This window comes from Staurois parvus, unplaced genomic scaffold, assembly GCF_062004578.1.
Source record: "Staurois parvus isolate SC_StPar_1 unplaced genomic scaffold, SC_StPar_1.0 ptg000165l, whole genome shotgun sequence".
Lineage (NCBI taxonomy): Eukaryota > Metazoa > Chordata > Amphibia > Anura > Ranidae > Staurois > Staurois parvus.
In genome coordinates this window covers 2,413,042-2,432,504 of record NW_028317961.1, presented here as the reverse complement: position 1 = coordinate 2,432,504, position 19,463 = coordinate 2,413,042, and the positions used below count along the sequence as shown (strand labels likewise).

Genomic DNA, 19,463 nt, shown 5'->3' with positions numbered 1-19,463 from the left:
ATTGTGCTATTTTTTTCCTTCAACCATGATTAAAAGGAAAGAAAATCAATTGATTTCCCCATCAACACAGTCAATGTTGATGGTGGAATACCTCCTGCTGCTTTATTGTATTCTGAGAATGAGAGGTTTTCCCATCATCAAAATGCAATGATCACTGCTGTAGGATATATTTGTATGTTTTTTAATTTAATGAGTTGGAGGCTTAGTTGGAGAGATTTCTCTTAATTTTCTGTCTGTGACACTTTGTCATATCCTTTAGATTGTAAGGTCCACGAGCAGGGCCCTCACATTCCTTCTGTACTGAAATGTATTGTAATTGTATTGTCTCGCTTATATTGTAAACTGTTGGCGCTATATAAATCCTGTATAATAATAATAATATCCTAACACCCAGGATATCAGGGAGACGGGGTCAAGTTAAACTTCCACAACAGTAACAATCAAACCCTCACAAAAGTTGAAACACTTTCCCATTTTACAAATTTTATGCTTTTATTTGCTGTTTCTATATGATGAAAGATTTCTCCTCATGTCCTGTCCCTGTGACACCCTGCCATAAACTGACACACATCTGGCATAAAGTTCCCCAATAGGTATACCATCTGTAATAAAAACCTGAAAAAGATTTTACCTCTTCTCACTGTACTCTAAAACTAAGAAATACATCTCTGGCTGGAATTGGGCTTTAAAAATGTAGACACAAAGAATGGTATGATTTTTAAGTGTATCTAAACCAAAAACATATTTTTTTCATTTTGGATAGAGCGTAGAAATGTAAAAATGTCTTTCTGGCTTTAAGTTATGACTATGGGAAGAATCATTCTGTTTCCTCTGGAACCAATTGTCACTGAAATGGAAAATGATCAGAAATCCAAAGCAAGGCTGTGTTGCTCAGAAGATCACTGCATTGAGGAGAAAGGGGGTACAGGACCAAGTGGGCTGCACTCAGTGTGGGCTACATTCCTATAGGCCACCGTGTACTAAAGTTAGAGTTGTCAGTTCTAGTTGTCTATCTCTGAGTTTAATACATTCTGGTTCTCTAAGCCAGAGTAATCATGCGACTAGAAAACTCAGAACTTATGATTAGTGTAATTGTTTCAGCTCTCTACTGCAGAAGTCACTGAAGAAATTGAGTGAGTATTGTAGCCTGGCAACTAGCGGTTTCAGAAAAAGAGGTAAGCAATAGTGGTAATTTTGTTTATTTTATGAGGGGATGAGAAACACCACACACAACTAGCTCAAGAGGTGGAGAGGAATGTGAACAGCCTCACCCTTGAACTCCTCCTGAGCCACACCCCTGATTAATTTTTCCCTGCCCACCAGGACCTAGTCATAGAGGTTATTGAGGCACTTCTTTGACTAAGCCCTTGATGGGTGGAGCAAAATGTATCAGGGGTGTGGCTTAGGAGTAATCCAAGGCTGAGGCCGTTCACATTCCTCTCCACCTGTTGAGCTAGTTGTGTGTGGTGTGTCTCATCCCCTCATGTGTCACTGCTTTCTGCATCAAGCATAAGACAGCCTGCACCCTTGCATTGCTATGAGACACTGGATTTTGTAGCAGCAGAGTACCTTGAGTGGCACCATAAGTGGTTACAGGGTATTGTGTTTATTTATTTCCTGACAGGTTTCTTTCAACAGAACTGATATTGGATGGTGGCACACATACTTAGTACTATTGAGGATCGCTAGAAATCATTGTTCATTTTTTAATGTATTAACGCCTCTTTTAACCTCTGTGAAGTTCCAAAATTCATGCAGTATAAAAATAAACAATATGCTGACCTGTATTTTTATTTGTAAGTGAAGCTAACCTTCATATTACAAGCTGCCTTTTAAAGAAGTTAGGGTCACATGTGAAGGCACCATAATCGATAAGGTTCCCAAACATTACTCTTTGCAAAACAATGTTCAAAAGCAGCAGCCCATTAAAGCAAGACTTGTTTTGGAGAGATTATGGTTTATTAGAATCTCTGTCAGTTTTTTTTATTTTTGTGTGTGTCCCTGAGCAGGAGATTTACCTGCACTTCCTTTGACAAAGACATAAGAAGAAATGAAAGGCAATCTTTTCATAGTGGGGAAACATGTTTCACCAGAATAGTTGCCCCTGCCATCACTTAATTTAATGTTCTGCTTACAAATCCAATTATCTTTTTTATTTACCCTCCTCCTCTAGTATTGTGGGTGAATCTCTCTAGTGGGGGAATGGCAATAAAAATCTGAAACCATGTGTAACTTTTTCACATTCTATGAAAACCATATGATTTATTTGGTAGAGTTCCAGTTCAAGACATGACATTGTCAACATATACAGTGTATTTGTAAACATTAACTTAACTTGAAAGTAGCTTTTAAAGCTTGCAAGAAAATTTAGCAATACAGTCCCAAGCTTTAACCACTTCCCGACCGGCCGTTGAATATAAACGGCCGGACGGTGGCAGTACAGGTTCGGGTGGCCGTTTATGAACGGCCTCCCCGCACCTTGCTTGTGCGCGCTCCCTGGGAGCGCGCAGCACCGCGATCCGGTGCCCGCTGTGTCCTCCGGACACAGTGAAACACCGATTGTCGGACGGGACCTCTGTACGAGGTCCCGATCATGTGATCACTGATTGGCCAATCAGTGATCACATGCAAAGTAGTAAGCAAGATGTCACTTGTGACATCATTGCTTACTACGTGTGAAATCTGTGAATGATCACAGAGGTCACATGGTACAAGGCTATTCACAACAGCCTTGTACCATGTGACCAATCACAGCTCACTCAGTACTTCTCAATGAGTGCAGGAATGCACACAGAGAGAAAGAGAAATGATTGCTTTTACATCCTATATGGGTGTAAGAGCAATCAGTAAAAAAAAAAAAAAAATCTTCATCACCCCCCACAAGTAGTACAGTGTCACCATGGTGACACTGTACTGCTAGGGTGACAGTATGTAAAAAAAATAAATAAATAAAAAATAATAATATAAAAAAATAAAATGTAAAAAAAAAATGTTTAAAAATTATAATTTTTGGTTATAATTTGTTTTTGTTTTTTTTGCTAAAAAGATAACGGAATACATTTTGGCAAAGATTTATGATGAAATATTATTTATTTGCAAAATTTTATAAAAAAAACACTTTTGTTCAAAATCTTTGGACATTTTCATTTACATAGCAAAAAAAATAAAAATCCCAGCGGTAAATAAATACCACCAAAATAAAGCTTTATCTGTCTCAAAAAAATGGTAAAAAATTAATTTGGGTACAGTGTTGCATGACTGCGCAATTGTCATTCAAAGTGTGATAGCGCTGAAAGCTGAAAATTGCCCTGGTCAGGAAGGGGGTAAAAGTGTCCGGTCTGGAAGTGGTTAAAGAATAAGTTCACTTAAAAAAAAAAAAATACACATCTTTTGTGCAGGTAAAAAAAATATGCATTTATTATCTTATTTACACTGCAGTCTGTAAGGCATTGCACCCACGATCAGCAGATTCAGGGTGCAATGCCTAGATCCTGCAGAAACTCAGTAAGCTGTCTGCCCATACCTCGTATGGGCAGGCAGTTACTGATTAGCAGGAAGAATCAATGGACTATGAGAGTGCTCACCAGCGCCCTCGCAGTTCATTGAGAACCACAAGCCGTCAGCCGCAATGGCTGCTAGTACTTGTAGGCATTAATTCTCAGGTAACTGTGAATTATTGATCCCACTGTGTTGGCAGAGCCCTGCCAAGTGTGACAGCAGGTGCGGGGAGAGGATCTCCCGCCCATTGTCACAGGGAGCGAGGGGAGAGGGGGCAGGAGCTGGAGCATGTTACATATGCCACCCTAAATACAGGTTGAACATGTAACATGTTCTAAGAGTGAACTTAGTCTTTAATATATGTAAGATTTTGACTGTTATTGTCAGTGCTATATTCTGTAATGTTTAGCAAACCAGATTTTTCCAAGTCTTAACATGCCAAACAAATACAGACATACATTTATGGATATAGTGTAGCATTGCCTTCTTAGATGTTAAATGTGATGCAGACTCAATAGACTACACTGTACACAATACAGCTTGTTTCAGGACCCATCATACCCTGTGATTGGACAATGATGGAGCATCAGTACGTGGCACTGGAAACATTTACCAGTAACAATCATATCCTTCTCTGTCCCCTTTTTACTCACATGTGGGCAGCACAGTGGCTAAGTGGTCACCACATCCGCCTAGTAGCCACAGGGTCACCAGTTTGAATCTCAACTACAGTACTACCTGCCTGGAGTTTGTATGTTCTCCCTGTGCTTGTGTGGGTTTCCTCCGGGTACTCCAGTTTCCTCTCACACTCCAAAGACATGCTGGTAGGTTAATTGGCTCCTGTCTAAATTGGCCCTACTATGTGTATGTATGAGTTAGAGACCTTACATTGCAAGCTCCTTGAAGGCAGGGACTTATGTGAATGTACAATATCTATGTAAAACACTGTGTAAATTGACAGCGCTATATAAGCACCTGTGATAAATAAAAAACAGAACCTTCTGCTGGCATATCCTGTTACTTGAGGTCAGTTCAGTTTTGCACACAAGTCCAGGTTGTAAAGATTGTCATCTAATTTGAATGTTTTCTTTTTATTTCTCAAAGGACATATTAGGATTCTAGCATAAATTGACTAATCATTACTTGGTTTTTTATGTAGTTTGTATTCTTTGAGACAGCAATGCTTCTACGTGATATATACACAAAATTAATGAGAATGTATTCAATGAGTTTGAATTGACTTTTAAGATGCAATAGAAAGAGCAATAAACAAAATCTTTGTTTGCGCTATCTTATTTCTTAAGTTGGGAGACCACCAGGTTTTAACCAGCTTTTTACTAGATCAATACAACAAACAGCAACTGAGTAAACATGTCAAGGGCAGCAGGACAATTGAGCACATATAGCTTGGGAATAAAGAGTATAATGGCACTACCGTCATTAACGTAAGCATTTGATGCTTAACTGAGTTTTGCAGATTCCCTGGACAGGCTAGACATTATGTCCAGTTGAATGTACTGATGCTGCTTTGTAAAGAATGAAATCTAGCAAAAGAAATGGTACTAAAGGGCCTCTAGTTGGGAAAAACACAGTTTGCTTAGACAATTTCCTTCTCGCATGGGAGAAATGCATATAGATAAAGCTTTGAATATACATATTTATTCAGTGTGGTATTCAAGCTTTTCAGATGCAAGTCTCTATGCATTTAATGAAAAATCTATCTCCGTCATCTTCAGAACTTGAGGAAATAGTTTATGAACAGCACACTATTTACAACCAGAGATGTAAATTTACATAATAATAAACTTTGGGAGCACAGAGCTACTTGTTGCTTGTCTGAGAGGCTTTCTGAGAGCAAGCAGCAACTTGCTGTCTGCACAGTAAAGGTCTATGGGGATTCAGCCCAACTAGTTTCCAGTCACTGTTTGAAATTTTAAATAATTTTAAGCAAAATGAAGAGCATACTTGCTGCCTGAGCTCATGTAATATATTATCGCTTTATGTTCGCTTCAAAAACAATGCACTGTCTTGGAATTATATTGAGACACAAAATAGAAATGATAAATGGGCAGGAAAGCACAATACTGTATGAATGTATAAATCACCAGCATACTTATGTAAGAGAAAATGGAAAACATTTCTGCTAGTTTGTGATTAATATAACATTTGTACTGATTTATTATCTTGAGACGTACATTTTTATTGCCTTGTGCTGGTTTTCAGTAAAGTAGTTAAAATTTATACATGAACAACCACTCCCTTGTGTAATTTAGTATGCATATTCTTTTTGGATGTGTTATTAAGGTCACTTGTGTGGTTATCAAACTCTAGGGTAGGAACGCTGTCCCTGCAGGGAGTTTAACAATACAACATCCATCGAAGAGTTATTAACATTACGTGCGTAGTTATTAAACTCAGGGGTAGGGACACTGTCTCTGCTGGGAGGTTAACGATACAACATCCATCCATCATCATTTAATATGAAAGTATTGAGTTTGTGTTTTAATAAAATGAAATTGTGTATACGTTATTTCTTTTTTTTCATTACAATGATATGATGTCTTTTAAGTATCTTTATAGGTCGTGTCAGAATAGCCAAACATCATGATTTACACAGTCATACTATTTATTGTCTGTTGTGACAATTGTTCAACAAGGTAGAATTATTGGTAGGGTTGCTAACATTGCTATGGCTAGCACCCCAAAACATTAGATACAGTCAAGCACCAAAATGGTGGCCATGGACATGTTATTATTGCAATCCTCAAATCTATGGGCACCGGTAGACCACAGTAGATATCCCAAGCAAGCAAATGAAGAAATAGAAGTTGGTTGTTCTCAATTACTTTATAATCAGTACATACAGTGATGTTAATTCTTTATTTACCACCTATGCTAGAATGAAAATAACTCCAAATAATCCTTAATAAAACTAAAAATCCAGCTGCCACTCTGAGTGTACCTATATTTGCACTACAGTGATTAAAAAGCTAGGGAACATTGCAAAGCAGCTGTGATTTCTTAAAATCGAGTCGGCTGGATCGCTGGCTGGTTGGTAGACACACTTGGATCCATGGAAGGCACTACTTGTCTTTTAAGTGAAAAACTATATTTTTATGAGGTTCATTTGAATAAATTGGTGCACAATGATAGTACAATATTTTGGGTTTGGGTCTGTGTCTCTCTGTCTGAGAACTGGAAAGGAGGTGGCAGAAACATTTAGGAGTTCTCCTAGTAGTGGTATAAGTGGCAGAGTACATGGAGGAGTGGTGCTGGCATATTTTGAGCTCATATTGATGTACTTATTACATATAAAGGCCAATTACTTCTGATGAGTGAGCACATTTTAGGGGACACCATGGAATCCAGCAGCACACATTGGAGGGGGGGTTAAAGAGTTTGGCACCTTGTGTTTGCGGAGCACTTCGGATGGACTTTTTCATGCACAGTTGTTTATGCATTTTGTTTGGCACTAATTGTAAATATGATTGAAAATGGTGGCACTTCTTTATGCATATGTGGAAGTGTACACACAGCAGCAATATTTATTGGATTATTTACTGGATTGATTGCACTGAACACTTTGGTCGCATCAGGGGGGGACTGACAACTCATGGGGCCCTCAGGCAATAGGGGATCATGGGGCCCCTGTGTCCATGCTCAAACTCAAAAAAGCCTATGAAAAAGGTACCTGGGGCATCTCATGGGGCCCCCTACTGACCTCGGGCCCTCAGGCAGCGCCCGAGTTTCCAAATAGTCAGTCCGCCCCTGGGTCACATATTTGTATTTAAGTATTGTATTTTATTGCAACTACTATTTTAGTTTTTTGGTATATACATTGATGTGTGGTCATACTGCCTCACCTTGTGCTGTCAACATAAACATGCATGCTCGGGTTACCCAAGAAAACATGTTACTGCACAAATATCTTGCCTGATGCCTGCACATCTGACTGCCTCTAATGCCTATGGGTTCCCTTTACCTTTAAAACTCAAAGTTAAAATTTTAGTTTGAGGGCCTATTCAGACTGTTACAGTGTATTAATGCGTGTTCTATTAAGACAGCCTATTAATTTTCAATTGGCTGCCAAAGCACATTTTTAAGTATATTATGTTACATTGCCTAGGTGCACTTGATTTCCATTCAAAGCCAATTGTACCACACCATGTTTTGTTCATTATTATGCATTGTGTTGACACATAAAATTGTATAATGTTAAGCTGACTGCATCCTGTGGCACATATAAACCCTCTATGGTCCATAAGTAGAAAGTAGCTTATGGCCCTAATATTTTAGGGAATTAATACAACCTTGTACACAAAAATGTACACGGGGAGAATTGTATTTTGAACTTTTTCTATACAGTTTTGACACTCTAACCTGCGTCTGAAACAACCTAAATATACAGACCAAAGGTGGTGCTGAACACATGAAAAATACAATAACACCTAATATTCTAAATCAATATATATAAACATTAAAAAATACATAAACAGATTTAGGAAACTCAACATCACATCCGTTTCATATACTTTTATGTTCATATGTATTGATTTAGTATTATGTGTTATTGTGTTTTTCTTGTGTTTAGCACCACCTATGGTCTGTATATTTAGGTTGTTTCAGACATCGTTTGGATTTTGTTTAAAGGGGCAGCAACACTATTTATATACTCTCAGTTAGAGATTTTTTGCATTGTTTGAGTTTTTCCTTTGCCTTTTGTTAACATCTTAGTTAAAAGTGCAGTGCAATTCTATGATATAGTTTTGGCATAGTATGAGAGAAAGTATATTGTAGTGGGTAAAGTCAAAGAGAGGATCATTTTCTAGGTAGGGCACCTTAGACCATGGTATTGTTTCATAATATGTACATAGCTTTTGTTTTGGCTTTTAATCAAATGTTTTCAGCAAACTTACAACATAGAAGCCCCATAGACACTTTTAGCCAGCTTTGCATAAAAAACATGGATTCTTAGTTCATGTATGTTATAGTATGTGTCCAAATTGTATCAATCCAAATTGATATCTTTATGGGCCATCTTTATTTTATTAGCAAAAAGCCCAACACTTACATGCATATTTTTGCATTTAAACGCCCATAAAATGCCAGTGAGGCATAAACTCACACTTTAAGAATAACTATAGAACTGTATCTGTTCAAAGATCTGCACTATGCAGTAGAACTCAAAAATATGTGCGGCGTTGAACAAATTCAATTACACATTTTTTCAAATTAAAGCACTCCAAGTTTTATAAATATCATATTATATTATATTATACTATATTATTATTATATTATATTAGGAATTTTTAGAGATACATTGGTAGACAGCCTTCTCTTAGTTTAGTACTTTAACAAATACATAAGTTATTTATTATTATCTTTGCTTACCTGCTTTGCCTTAATACTCTACCATAAGATGCCTTAATTAGAATGTATTGTATGTCATAAAGGACATCCATGAAATCTTGACGGGTTACAGGTCCTCCATCCATATTTTTCCACTCAAACTGGAACAGAAAATAAAATTATATTATAAGCAATGATGATTTAATTATACCTACAACAAGCAGAAAGCATAAATGCAAAAAAACAGTTACCTCTGTCATGTCAACATCATGTCTAGCCAACTGACCATTTTGGGGATCAGGCATGTGTCTTACAATTATCCTTTGGTTTGCAGGAGGCCCACCTCTAATAATTAATTGAGGTTCATAGGCTGAAGGTCCAGTTTCTTCTCTAGCTTCAAAGTAGATGGTATATTTCAACTTCCCTCCATATGCTGTTAACTTTAATGTGAAGGAAAACATTTAAGCTTAACTCCAGACAAATATAATAAAACAAACAACATTCAACAAAATCTATTTTTACATAGAACTGGAATGAATAACTGAATCTGTCCTGTTATTAGCCTCCTGTAATTCCTGCACAGGAACTCTCACATTGGGAAAGAACTGGTCAACTCTGTAAACAAATCACTGCCCTTCTGTATTCACAGTGCTGTTAGTCAACAGTATGAACACCCATAAGGCCCCATTCACACTTGGGAACAAGGTAGTTAACATGTATCTGTTAGCAGAAACCTCATAAAAAGCATTCAGAGGCTACAGCTCCCATAGCTAATCGTGGCCATTCACATGCAATCACTCATAGAGCAATTTCCTGTGAATAATTTGCTCTAGCCCTAGACCTTTTGTGTCCAGAGCTAAACAGTTGTAAGTAATCCCTGCTTGAACCAGGATTAGCTGAGATACCTTGCATTGCCTTCAGCCTTGCATTGCTGTGTAACAAGCTTAAACCAAATGCATAAGTTTTAATTTTTAAATTTAAATAAATTATTTGATCTAGCTAAACAAACTTTGGGTTGAGGTTTTCTGAACTGATATAAGAGCTAAAATGAGCATATACTATTGATATGAAGGGCATGCAAAAGGAGGCTAATGTTTTTTGTAAGAAAATACTTAATTATTACTTTGAGCAGCTCAACTGTGACAACAGACAACTATCCATACAACATGTATATTATTATAGTGGACCACAGATACATCCCTTTCTCCTAACCTTACCATATCCAGAAAATGCAGTGCTTCTTATGATGGGGTTTGGTCTTAAATTGTATGACCACTTTTGCAGCCAGATTGGGATAACACCTACTCCATATTTGTTACATAATCCCATTAACAAAACATAGCTTAAAATATTTAGACATTGTTGGTTACCTTTTTGGGTGCTTTTTATTTGATTAAAAATCCTTACACGTAATCCCTGCTTTGCAACGTTTAGGAGGGGGATATGGAGTAATATTTAACATAAATAATCCTGTTTGTACAATGTACACAGCTCTTCATTATCAGTACATTTAAACACTGTTTGTCCCAACACAGGGTGAAAAATGTCTAAACTGCCCTCCTGAATCGTATGTTAATGAGGTGTAGTTTGGGAACACTTGAGACTGCCCAGAAATTCTTAAAATCAGCCATGATATCTTCTGTTTAGAAAAATCTAAAAGGTAAGACATTTTTTAAACATTTTTTCATGTGTGCTGTGAGAGTGGAACGCATAGCAAACATAGTCATTTTTTCTCAAATGTGACTGCAAAAATGGAAATATGATTTAAAGAAAAATAGTCCTAAAAATTAGGAATGCAGTTTTGGTTCATTACTGCCAATGGTTTGAGGTGAATCCTGCATGTTCAAGATTGGCAGCTGGCAAATTTGTAAATTTGAAAATTCTTTTAAAACCATAATGTACTGAATGGCCTTTGAATTGTTGACACCAGAAGGGCCAATAAAGGAGCTTTTGGTTACGCCAACCTTCTCACTTTTCAAAAGTGGTAGGGCACAGAGTAGCCATACTGTCATAGAGAATTCAAAGCTGTCACAGGGAAAGCATAGATAAACTAGATAAACTGCAAGGAAAGAGAAGAGATTATGGGATAGAAGAGATTAAGGACAGTTAAGAAACTGTACTTTAATTCTGATTGCTAGGTCTTTGAGAAAGCATCCCCCTTGCTGCAGTTTTTACATTTAATTTTGGGGCCTTGTTTGTTTCTAATTTCGAATTATGTTTGATTCGAGGTCAGCGATCACTTTTAACTGCTGTCCCATCCATAGCAAAAATGTTTATTTCAGCAAGGCTTCCCTCAAAAAAGCAGACTTTTGTTTAAGAGGATGGTATTTTTAGTGGTTTCATTTACTTTATATTATAGTATAATATTACTTATTTTATGTTGATAGATGTAGGAGTTGGCCCTGGGGAATATTACTTACCGTATTTATTCGAGTATAACGCGCAAAATTTTCTACCAAAAAAAGAAATCAAAGTTTGGGTGCGCGTTATAAACGAGGGCTGGGGTGGGGTGACGCAGTGGCGGCCGATTCATTGAGGGCGCAGGTGCTCACTGTACGCAAAGAAAAAAAAAACGTCCCCTGTGCCGGGCCCGCCCCTTTAAGGGGCGGCAAAAACAGGGGATCGTTTTTTTTTCTACGTCCCCTCGTCGCGTACAGTGGGCGGCCCGAACTGGCGAGATGCACTGGTGGGGTGATGCAGTGGCGGCCGATCCATTGAGGGTGCAGGCGCTCACTGTACGCGAAGAAAAAAAAAGTCCCCTGTGCCGGCCCCGCACCTTTAAGGGGCGGCGAAAACAGGGGATCGTTTTTTTTTTCTACGTCCCCTCGTCGCGTACAGTGGGCGGCCCGAACTGGCTAGATGCACTGGGGGTGAGAATTCTAATCCGCTGTAACGTATGGTCGCCTCTTCATTTCCTTTCCTCTCCTCGCCCACACGTTACGGTAAGCATTGCTGTTTTGCACAATTCAGTGTTCTTCATATTTTTATTGATATACTGATACCCGTTAGATGGCAACTCAGGGTATCAAGAGAAAACGTTCTGCATATGACGCTTCATTCAAGCTCAAAGTTGTTGATCATGCTGAAATTCACGGAAATCGAGCAGCTAGCCGAGAATTCACTGTACTAGAGACGAATGCTAGAGAATGGAGAAAACAGAAAGTCGTCCTGAAAGATGTGAATAAAACCAAAAAAGCACAACGAGGGAGACAAGCCATGTACACAGACATGGAGAAGGAACTTTATTAATGGATCATTGACCAAAGAAGTAGTGGGTACATCGTCACATCACTCCACATTAGACTTCAAGCCCAAAAGTTTTGCAAAGATTCAACCTTCAAAGCCTCTAATGGATGGACACAAAAGTTTATGAAAAGGCATGGACTTGTAATACGCCAGAAAACAAAGATAGCGCAGAAGCTGCCAAATGATTTAGAAGAGAAGATCACTTCATTCCATACCTTTATAATCAACCAACGCAAGCAGATTCATTTTGAAATTTCACAGATAGGCAATATGGATGAGATCCCCATGTGTTTTGACCTACCAGGCAACAGGACAATTGACAGCAAAGGGAAGCACACAGTCCAGATTAAAACCACAGGCCATGAGAAAACTCATTTTACGGTTGCGTTATCCTGTATGGCAGATGGTTTTAAACTTAAACCAATGGTGATTTTTAAAAGGAAGACTATTCCAAAAGGAGTTAAATTTCCACCAGGTGTCGTGATCCATTGTCATCCTAAAGGATGGATGGATGAGAAGGGCATCATTTTATGTTTAAATAAAGTTTGGAATACTAGACCAGGCGCACTACTGAAGAAATCCATGCTTGTATGGGACCAGTTCCGCTCACACCTGACAGACACTGTGAAAGACAAACTGAAAAGTCTAAAGACATTTCAATCTGTGATTCCAGGTGGACTAACCTCTATTCTTCAGCCACTAGATGTTGTTTTAAACAAACCCTTCAAAGACAGAGTCAGGGAAAAGTGGATTACCTGGATGAAATCCGACGACAAAGAATTGACTGCAAAAGGAAACCTCAAGAAACCTGGCCTATCTCTCGTGACATCTTGGATTAAAACATCATGGGAAGACATGCCAAAAGAAATGATCATCAAGAGTTTTTTAAAGACAGGCATCAGCAATAAAATGGACGGCACAGAAGACGACCTGCTGTGGAATTCAGACTCAGAAGAAAGCGAAGAAGCTGGAGAAAGAGATGTTCCTGCCAACTGGGACACTGATGATAAATTAACTCGAGAAGAATGGGAACAACTCTTTAGTGTATCTGATGATGATGAATCTGACTTTGAAGCATTTTAAATAAATATTGTTACCGGTAATTTTATTTCGGTATTGTGTTCATAGTTTACGTTGTCAATAAATGATTTTTATCATGGCCGCACGTGTTCAACAACGTTTGTCACTTACAATGCTTGCTCTGAGCCGAGAAAAAGTGAAACAAAATTTTATACCGATTTTTAATCGAAAATTAGGGGTGCGCATTATACACGTGTGCGCGTTATACTCGAATAAATACGGGTATATGTGAGGTAGACTTCATGGTATTTTTACTTTTCATTGATACAGTCCATAAGCATGTTGGTGGAGACATTGTAGGCACTTGGGCACTTGGGCACTTGGCTCACATTAAGTGAGGCTTTAAAGATCGAAACAGTAAGCAAATTCCATCTGAATAGGTCTTACAATATTGTACACTAAATTGACATAGCCCTACTGTTGCTGTATCTGTGTGTATGTATTTATGGACTGGGTTTTCCTTCTCCCCACTCATGGGAGATAAACCCTCTAAAAATGGAACTGAACTATTGGTATACTACCTATGTTAGTCCTTGGGTGTTCGTGAGAGTAATGCACTCTTAAAGAGATATATTCTGTTTGATATATTTATAATGTTTTTGGCTTTATATAAAATTTATACTGTAACTATACATATTCATGGTATTGAACTAGTTCCATCTATGGTTACATTTCCATCACCCACAGGGGGTAAAAGTAAGATGTAGGATGCTGCCTCATGCATTCAGTCTAAATATCTAAAAATGCAATATTTATCCCTTTTATCGTACACTATATTTATTATGATATAGCCATACTGGAATAGCTAGGTATGCCTTTTTTATGTTTTGACTGATGGTGTGCTGGGTTTAGATATGAAGAGTGCAGTATTGCATAACAGACATTCCTTATCATTTATAATTGACTGATGCTATAGCTTGTTGGATTAGCCTCTATATGCTTTGACAGCAAGAATTCTTGGTTTAATTATCCAACCCTATGTGGTTGGGCATTTTTTAAATATACAGTTATGGCATACTTTTATGATCTATCCATGGGTGTTGAACTACTGTTTTCTGAATTTTCCTTGTGAGGCAGCTCCTCATTTCTTGTTCTCTTGTCTCCTCAGCTGTCTCCCCTTGGTCAGCTTTTCTAGGTTGCTGGTTGTCAAAGGTGAAAAGGTTTCTCTATGTTCCAGTGTGTTTATATCCAGCATATCTATTTTTCTTTATAATTCACGGTGCATATTTTAAGTGGACTATAAATTTTTTTCTGGGATGTTGCAAACTGGATTATTATTTACTGTAATCAATATTGTTCAATTTCATTATAGATACAGTATAACACACCCTTCAACCCCTGACGAAGATTAGTTGAAATGCGGTGGAACTCGATGCATGGTGCAGACAAGTTAAGTAGTATGCAAACTAGAGACTTATGGGTAGTGCCATGTTCACACTGTGATTTTGTATATATGTCTGTTGTATAAGCACTTATATATTCATGCCCATGCTTTTAAATAATTGTAAATAGACATGTTTTATAATAATGGTTTACAAAATATTGCCTATAAAGTCCCATGGGATTTTTTTGGCATGTTTAATGAACATTTTATATTGATAGGTGTTTATTTTAGTTTAAACTGTTTTTTTGTTGCAAGACATCCTTTAAAAAAGTTGGCTTTTTTAAAGGGTGGCATTTGGAAGTGGAAGTGCCCATTGGAAGTGCCTAATTGGATTCACCTCACTGAACTTTGAACAAGATTCCCTAAACCAAAGCTTAATGATTAACTCCACTTTTGTTGAGAAAAAAAAAAACAATCCCGTTTGGGTGATTTACATTGCAGGGATTTTAACAAGTTTGTTGCAGACTCCTGCCTGTTTCTGCTCTGAAAAAAAGTTTTTTTGCGTGCAAAGTGAAACTGAATGGGGGTGACTTTTTCATCATTAACCAGATGATGCCCTTGCAGTGTTATAATGAGGAAATCTGCTGTGTCTGCATCCCTTTAGAAGTGATCAACCCTTTGAGACTATCTCACTTAAATAAACTTTGTGTTGCAGAGGATCCCTAAAATCTGGCATATCTTCTGGGACTACTGGGAAAATCAGTGAGTCAATTACACAAGCAAGAAAGAACATACTGTATCTGTGGTGTAGATATATGCATACTAAAGATCCTTCTTTGGTGTAGGAGTCAGTTGGTTTAAAGAACTGGTGTTACCTCTCACTGTGAGAGAAGAATTGCAAGTTAACCTATCACTTCATTGTCCCTAGAAATAATTCTTCAGTTTGAGGCTGGGGAACCTGCACAACAAAACCTGCAAGAAGAACTCAGTTGTCCTCTCTGCATAAAAGACCAAACATAAATTTGCTTGAATAAAGAGCAGAAAAATTAGAAATGACGGAGGCCCATCAAGAAACAGAACCTCAAAATTCATGAAGGTAGTCACTAACATTGATTATGAAAATAGAACAGTTTCTAAATGAACTGTAATCAATGAATCCATGGTAAATGCAACCATCACTTATCAGACATTCGCCCCTTTCTTTATGGCAAGATGTGATTAATTGAGGTTCATAGGCTGAAGGTGCAGTATCTTCTCTAGCTTCAAAGTAGATAGTATATTTGCAGATAGTCTGCAAGATTAATTGGGTAAATTCAGTGGAACAATGTCTTGTTTCATTTTGTTTAATATTTCATTCATATGTAAATCAATGGTGTGTTTTTATTGCATATTCAGTACTTGTATGGTTATTTTTTTATATCTTTAACAAAACATGTGCCCCCTTTCTTTCCCAGACAGAGCCAGCCTTGCACACAAGGCATGTAGACTAGTATTCTCACAGGAATGGAGTGGCATGCCACCAGCCCCCCCACTAATTGCATATTGTATTCATTTTTGTTATCTAATATTTAACTTTCCAGGGTCCAGCCATGTCTGAAGATATTCCAAGACATCTGCTACAATGTTATAAGCAGCAGTGAGAAAGAAGAAGCATACTTATTCCTCCTCTCTGATGAAATGTAAATGAAATATAACTTAAGTGTGAGATCATTGCCAATATGTTGGCTAAGTTCATAAATGGGCAATGATGTCAAAGAAACCCTAAAATTTGTTCATTATCCCATATCCTACAGCCACTGCAACACCAGATCACTCAATTTGTGTGGCACAACAACAAACCCCAACTAAATAGGAGACTTGCACTCAGAGCAAGTACCACACATACATAGTATTATTCCACAGTACTTATAGCCCAAATCCCTAAATACCATGCCACATATGAAACTCCTCTATGGGTTGCTCTTGAGGCCATAAAATGTGACCCCCTAAGAGTCAACAAACCTTTCTGGCTCAACTCTTCATACAGAAACTCCCTGCCCAACCCCAACACAAAACTCACATTACAGGTCTGGGGTGCAGTTAAAGTGATTATAAAGGCTTGTTTTTTTTTTATAGAAAAAACCCAAACATGTCTATAGTTACCTGCTGTGTGCAGTGGTTTTGCACAGAGCAGCCCGGATCCTTCTCTTCTTGGGTCCCTCGCAAGCTCTCCTGGCCCCTCCCTCCTGTCGGGTGCCCCCACAACAAGAAGCTTGCTATGGGGGCACCCGCTGCTCCATGTATCAATTCACATACAGAGCCATGGCTCTGCTCCACCCCCTCTCTTTTCATTAGCTCACTGGCTGTGAGTGACAGCAGTGGGAGCCAATGGCTCCCACTTCTGTCTCAGCCAATGAGAAGAGGGAATCCCGGGATAGCCGAGTCTCCAGTCCACATCGCTGGATCGAGAGGGGACTTAGGTGAGTATTAGGGGGATGTGGAAAAGAGAAGGTGTTTTACCTTTAGAACCACTTTAAGTATTCAGCAAACATTCAATTTCCCTGTAAACCTTATGTGGATGTTAGTCATAACCCCTTGTTCCACCTAGGTTTTCACACTTCTATGGCCTTCAAGGAATGGACCTCTAGAGATCATATTCAAGTACACCAACTACCTACCAAAGAAGGGATCAAACCCTTCCTGAACATACAGCAGGAGAAAAAAACTCCCAAGCAGTGACCTTTTCCATTACCTGCAACTTAAACATTTGCTAGAAATGAATGTCTGAAAACTGGAAGGTCCCCTTAGCATTATGACTTACAAAGCAGTAACCCAGACCTCAATGTACTGGGGATAATTACCCTACTATATTCCAAGCTCCTAATACCCTTTTTACAGTGACCCCCTAAATATATACTCAAAAATAGTCTGCCTATTTAGGGCTAGAGTTTTATTCAAAAGATTGGCTCCAAATTTGGGAAACCTAATCCTGCTCCTATAATGTATTGGTGGTTGAGACTAATTATAAAGTTCTGAGGTGTTGGTATACAATATCAACCTGGACCACCCAATATGTACCTAGTTACTACCACTTTCCTTTAGAGGGGATGACAAATAGGAACCTTTTCAAAATATAGTGGATTTACCTGTATCTGCCAATATTATGAGGAAGCGTTTAAGATTGTTTTTGAACTAATAAACTACTTGATCTCCTTCTTAGCTCAACATCGTCTTTTAAGTTTCAGACCTCAAAACCTTTCCAAAAATAGTTTCAAACTACTCCTACATGTCTTATCAGTGGCTAAGCAAACAATTGCTAGAGCCTGGAAATCACCTATCCTCTCCCTGGCTGAAATTAACTCAAGAATTAATTCAGCCATACTACAGAAAAATACTGAAGTGAAATTGACCAACAAAATGGATAATTACCTGGCACCCTACTCCCTTGCTATGGAAATACTAGTTTGAATGCTTGGTGTGTTGGGCTTGTTAGCACTTGGAAGGGAGGGGGGGTTATCAACATTTAAAAATGGAAAAATAATGGCATTCTGATGGTTTTCTATGATGGTGAAACTATGTTTATATATGGCTTTAGTATCATATACAGCAATTACGGCAGGTGGATGAAGGGACTGTCATGATTAAAAATTATGCATAAAAATATTTTTTAATCATTTCAGTTTCAAGGGATTTTTATAATGCTTTAAGTGAAACATGAAAATGCTAAATTCCTCAAAATAACATGACTGGGGGTGCCCTTTACCTATCTGTGAAGTGGTGGATCTGTAGTTTGTATACAACCTACTACAGCAAAACTCACATTTACACAGAAAAAATACTGGCAAATGAAAGCTCCCGGCTACTTACCTCTTTTGTAAACAAAGTGGCCAGGTATTCCCTTATCCTAGATGTGGATCTGGTATAGATGTTCATAGGGGACCCCAAACAATAAAACATCATGGGGTTCCAAGTAAAAATATACACCAAACCCTTATCCCTAATGAGGGTCTAGCATTGATCTCAAGGGGGTCCATGCCAAAAAACCCTCCAAAAAACAATAGCATGGATTAGTTAAGTGACATTAGAAACACTAGACAGCTTTCTTTATTGTGTGTATAGAGTATGGTTAAAAAAAAAAATTGCAAAGTGAGTTCAAGTTCAAGCAGATCAATATGTTGAATTATATTTTCGTTTCAGTGGGCCAACTTCACCAAAATTGTCTTTGTCTGTTTTTCTTTAAACTCTTCTTTAACATTTGTCATTGATGAAACTAATAAAATAATGGCCCTTTTCAAACACATAATGCAAAAATATCTTAAAGTAACGCATTTTGCCCATAGCCAGATTAGACATACCACCTTTGTATTTTCTTGCACATTTGATGTAATTAAAGACATTTTAAAGCTATCGGGAAAATAAAACAGAACAAAAATAAAATTTATATTCTAAGCAAGTAAAATTACTACAGTGAATTCATTTGCAATCTGTTTTAAAAATGTGAATCAATTCACCCCCAAAAGAACAGTTGATTCCTGCATCTTAAGTAGGAAAAAATGATGCTTGTTCTTCCTTACCAAAAAGTGTGCATGAATAAATTATTTTCCTTTTGCTTATACTGTTCCATCTACCCTTCGAAATACCGAAGTATTAAAAAAAAAATTTGGACCTCCAAGTGAACAACAGAATCGAGTAAGAAGGACAGGAGATTAAGGAGGAATAAAGAGCATAGGTGAAAGAAGCCAAGATGGATTTTAATATGTGCCTCTAACTGCAGCAATAAATGCAGGGCATGGTGGTTTTAAATATAACGTCAATAAAAAAATAATTTACAGTATATTCCTTATCCCATCATAAAAACAGCTAAAATTTTTAAATGTGTTGCAATTCTAATATATCTTTGTTTATTGTAAAAAAAAAAAAAAGCCATCTATTGTAAAATGTACTGTACAACATATTATTATTTTATCTAAAAAACAAATGTGATACT

General features: G+C 37.7%; 1 protein-coding gene across 6 annotated transcripts in view; it reads right to left on the bottom strand.

Annotated features, from left to right (window-relative positions):
• Positions 1 to 19,463, bottom strand: part of LAMA2 (laminin subunit alpha 2) — a 1,220,316-nt gene that overhangs the window by 382,700 nt on the left and 818,153 nt on the right. For all 6 annotated transcript variants that reach the window (XM_089676131.1, XM_089676133.1, XM_089676134.1 and 3 more), the window contains 2 exons: positions 9,099 to 9,287; positions 8,890 to 9,008 (listed from right to left, as the gene is read on the bottom strand). In XM_089676131.1, the coding sequence (XP_089532257.1) occupies positions 8,890 to 9,008; positions 9,099 to 9,287 (308 nt within the window). The remainder of the gene's footprint in view (positions 1 to 8,889; positions 9,009 to 9,098; positions 9,288 to 19,463) is intronic.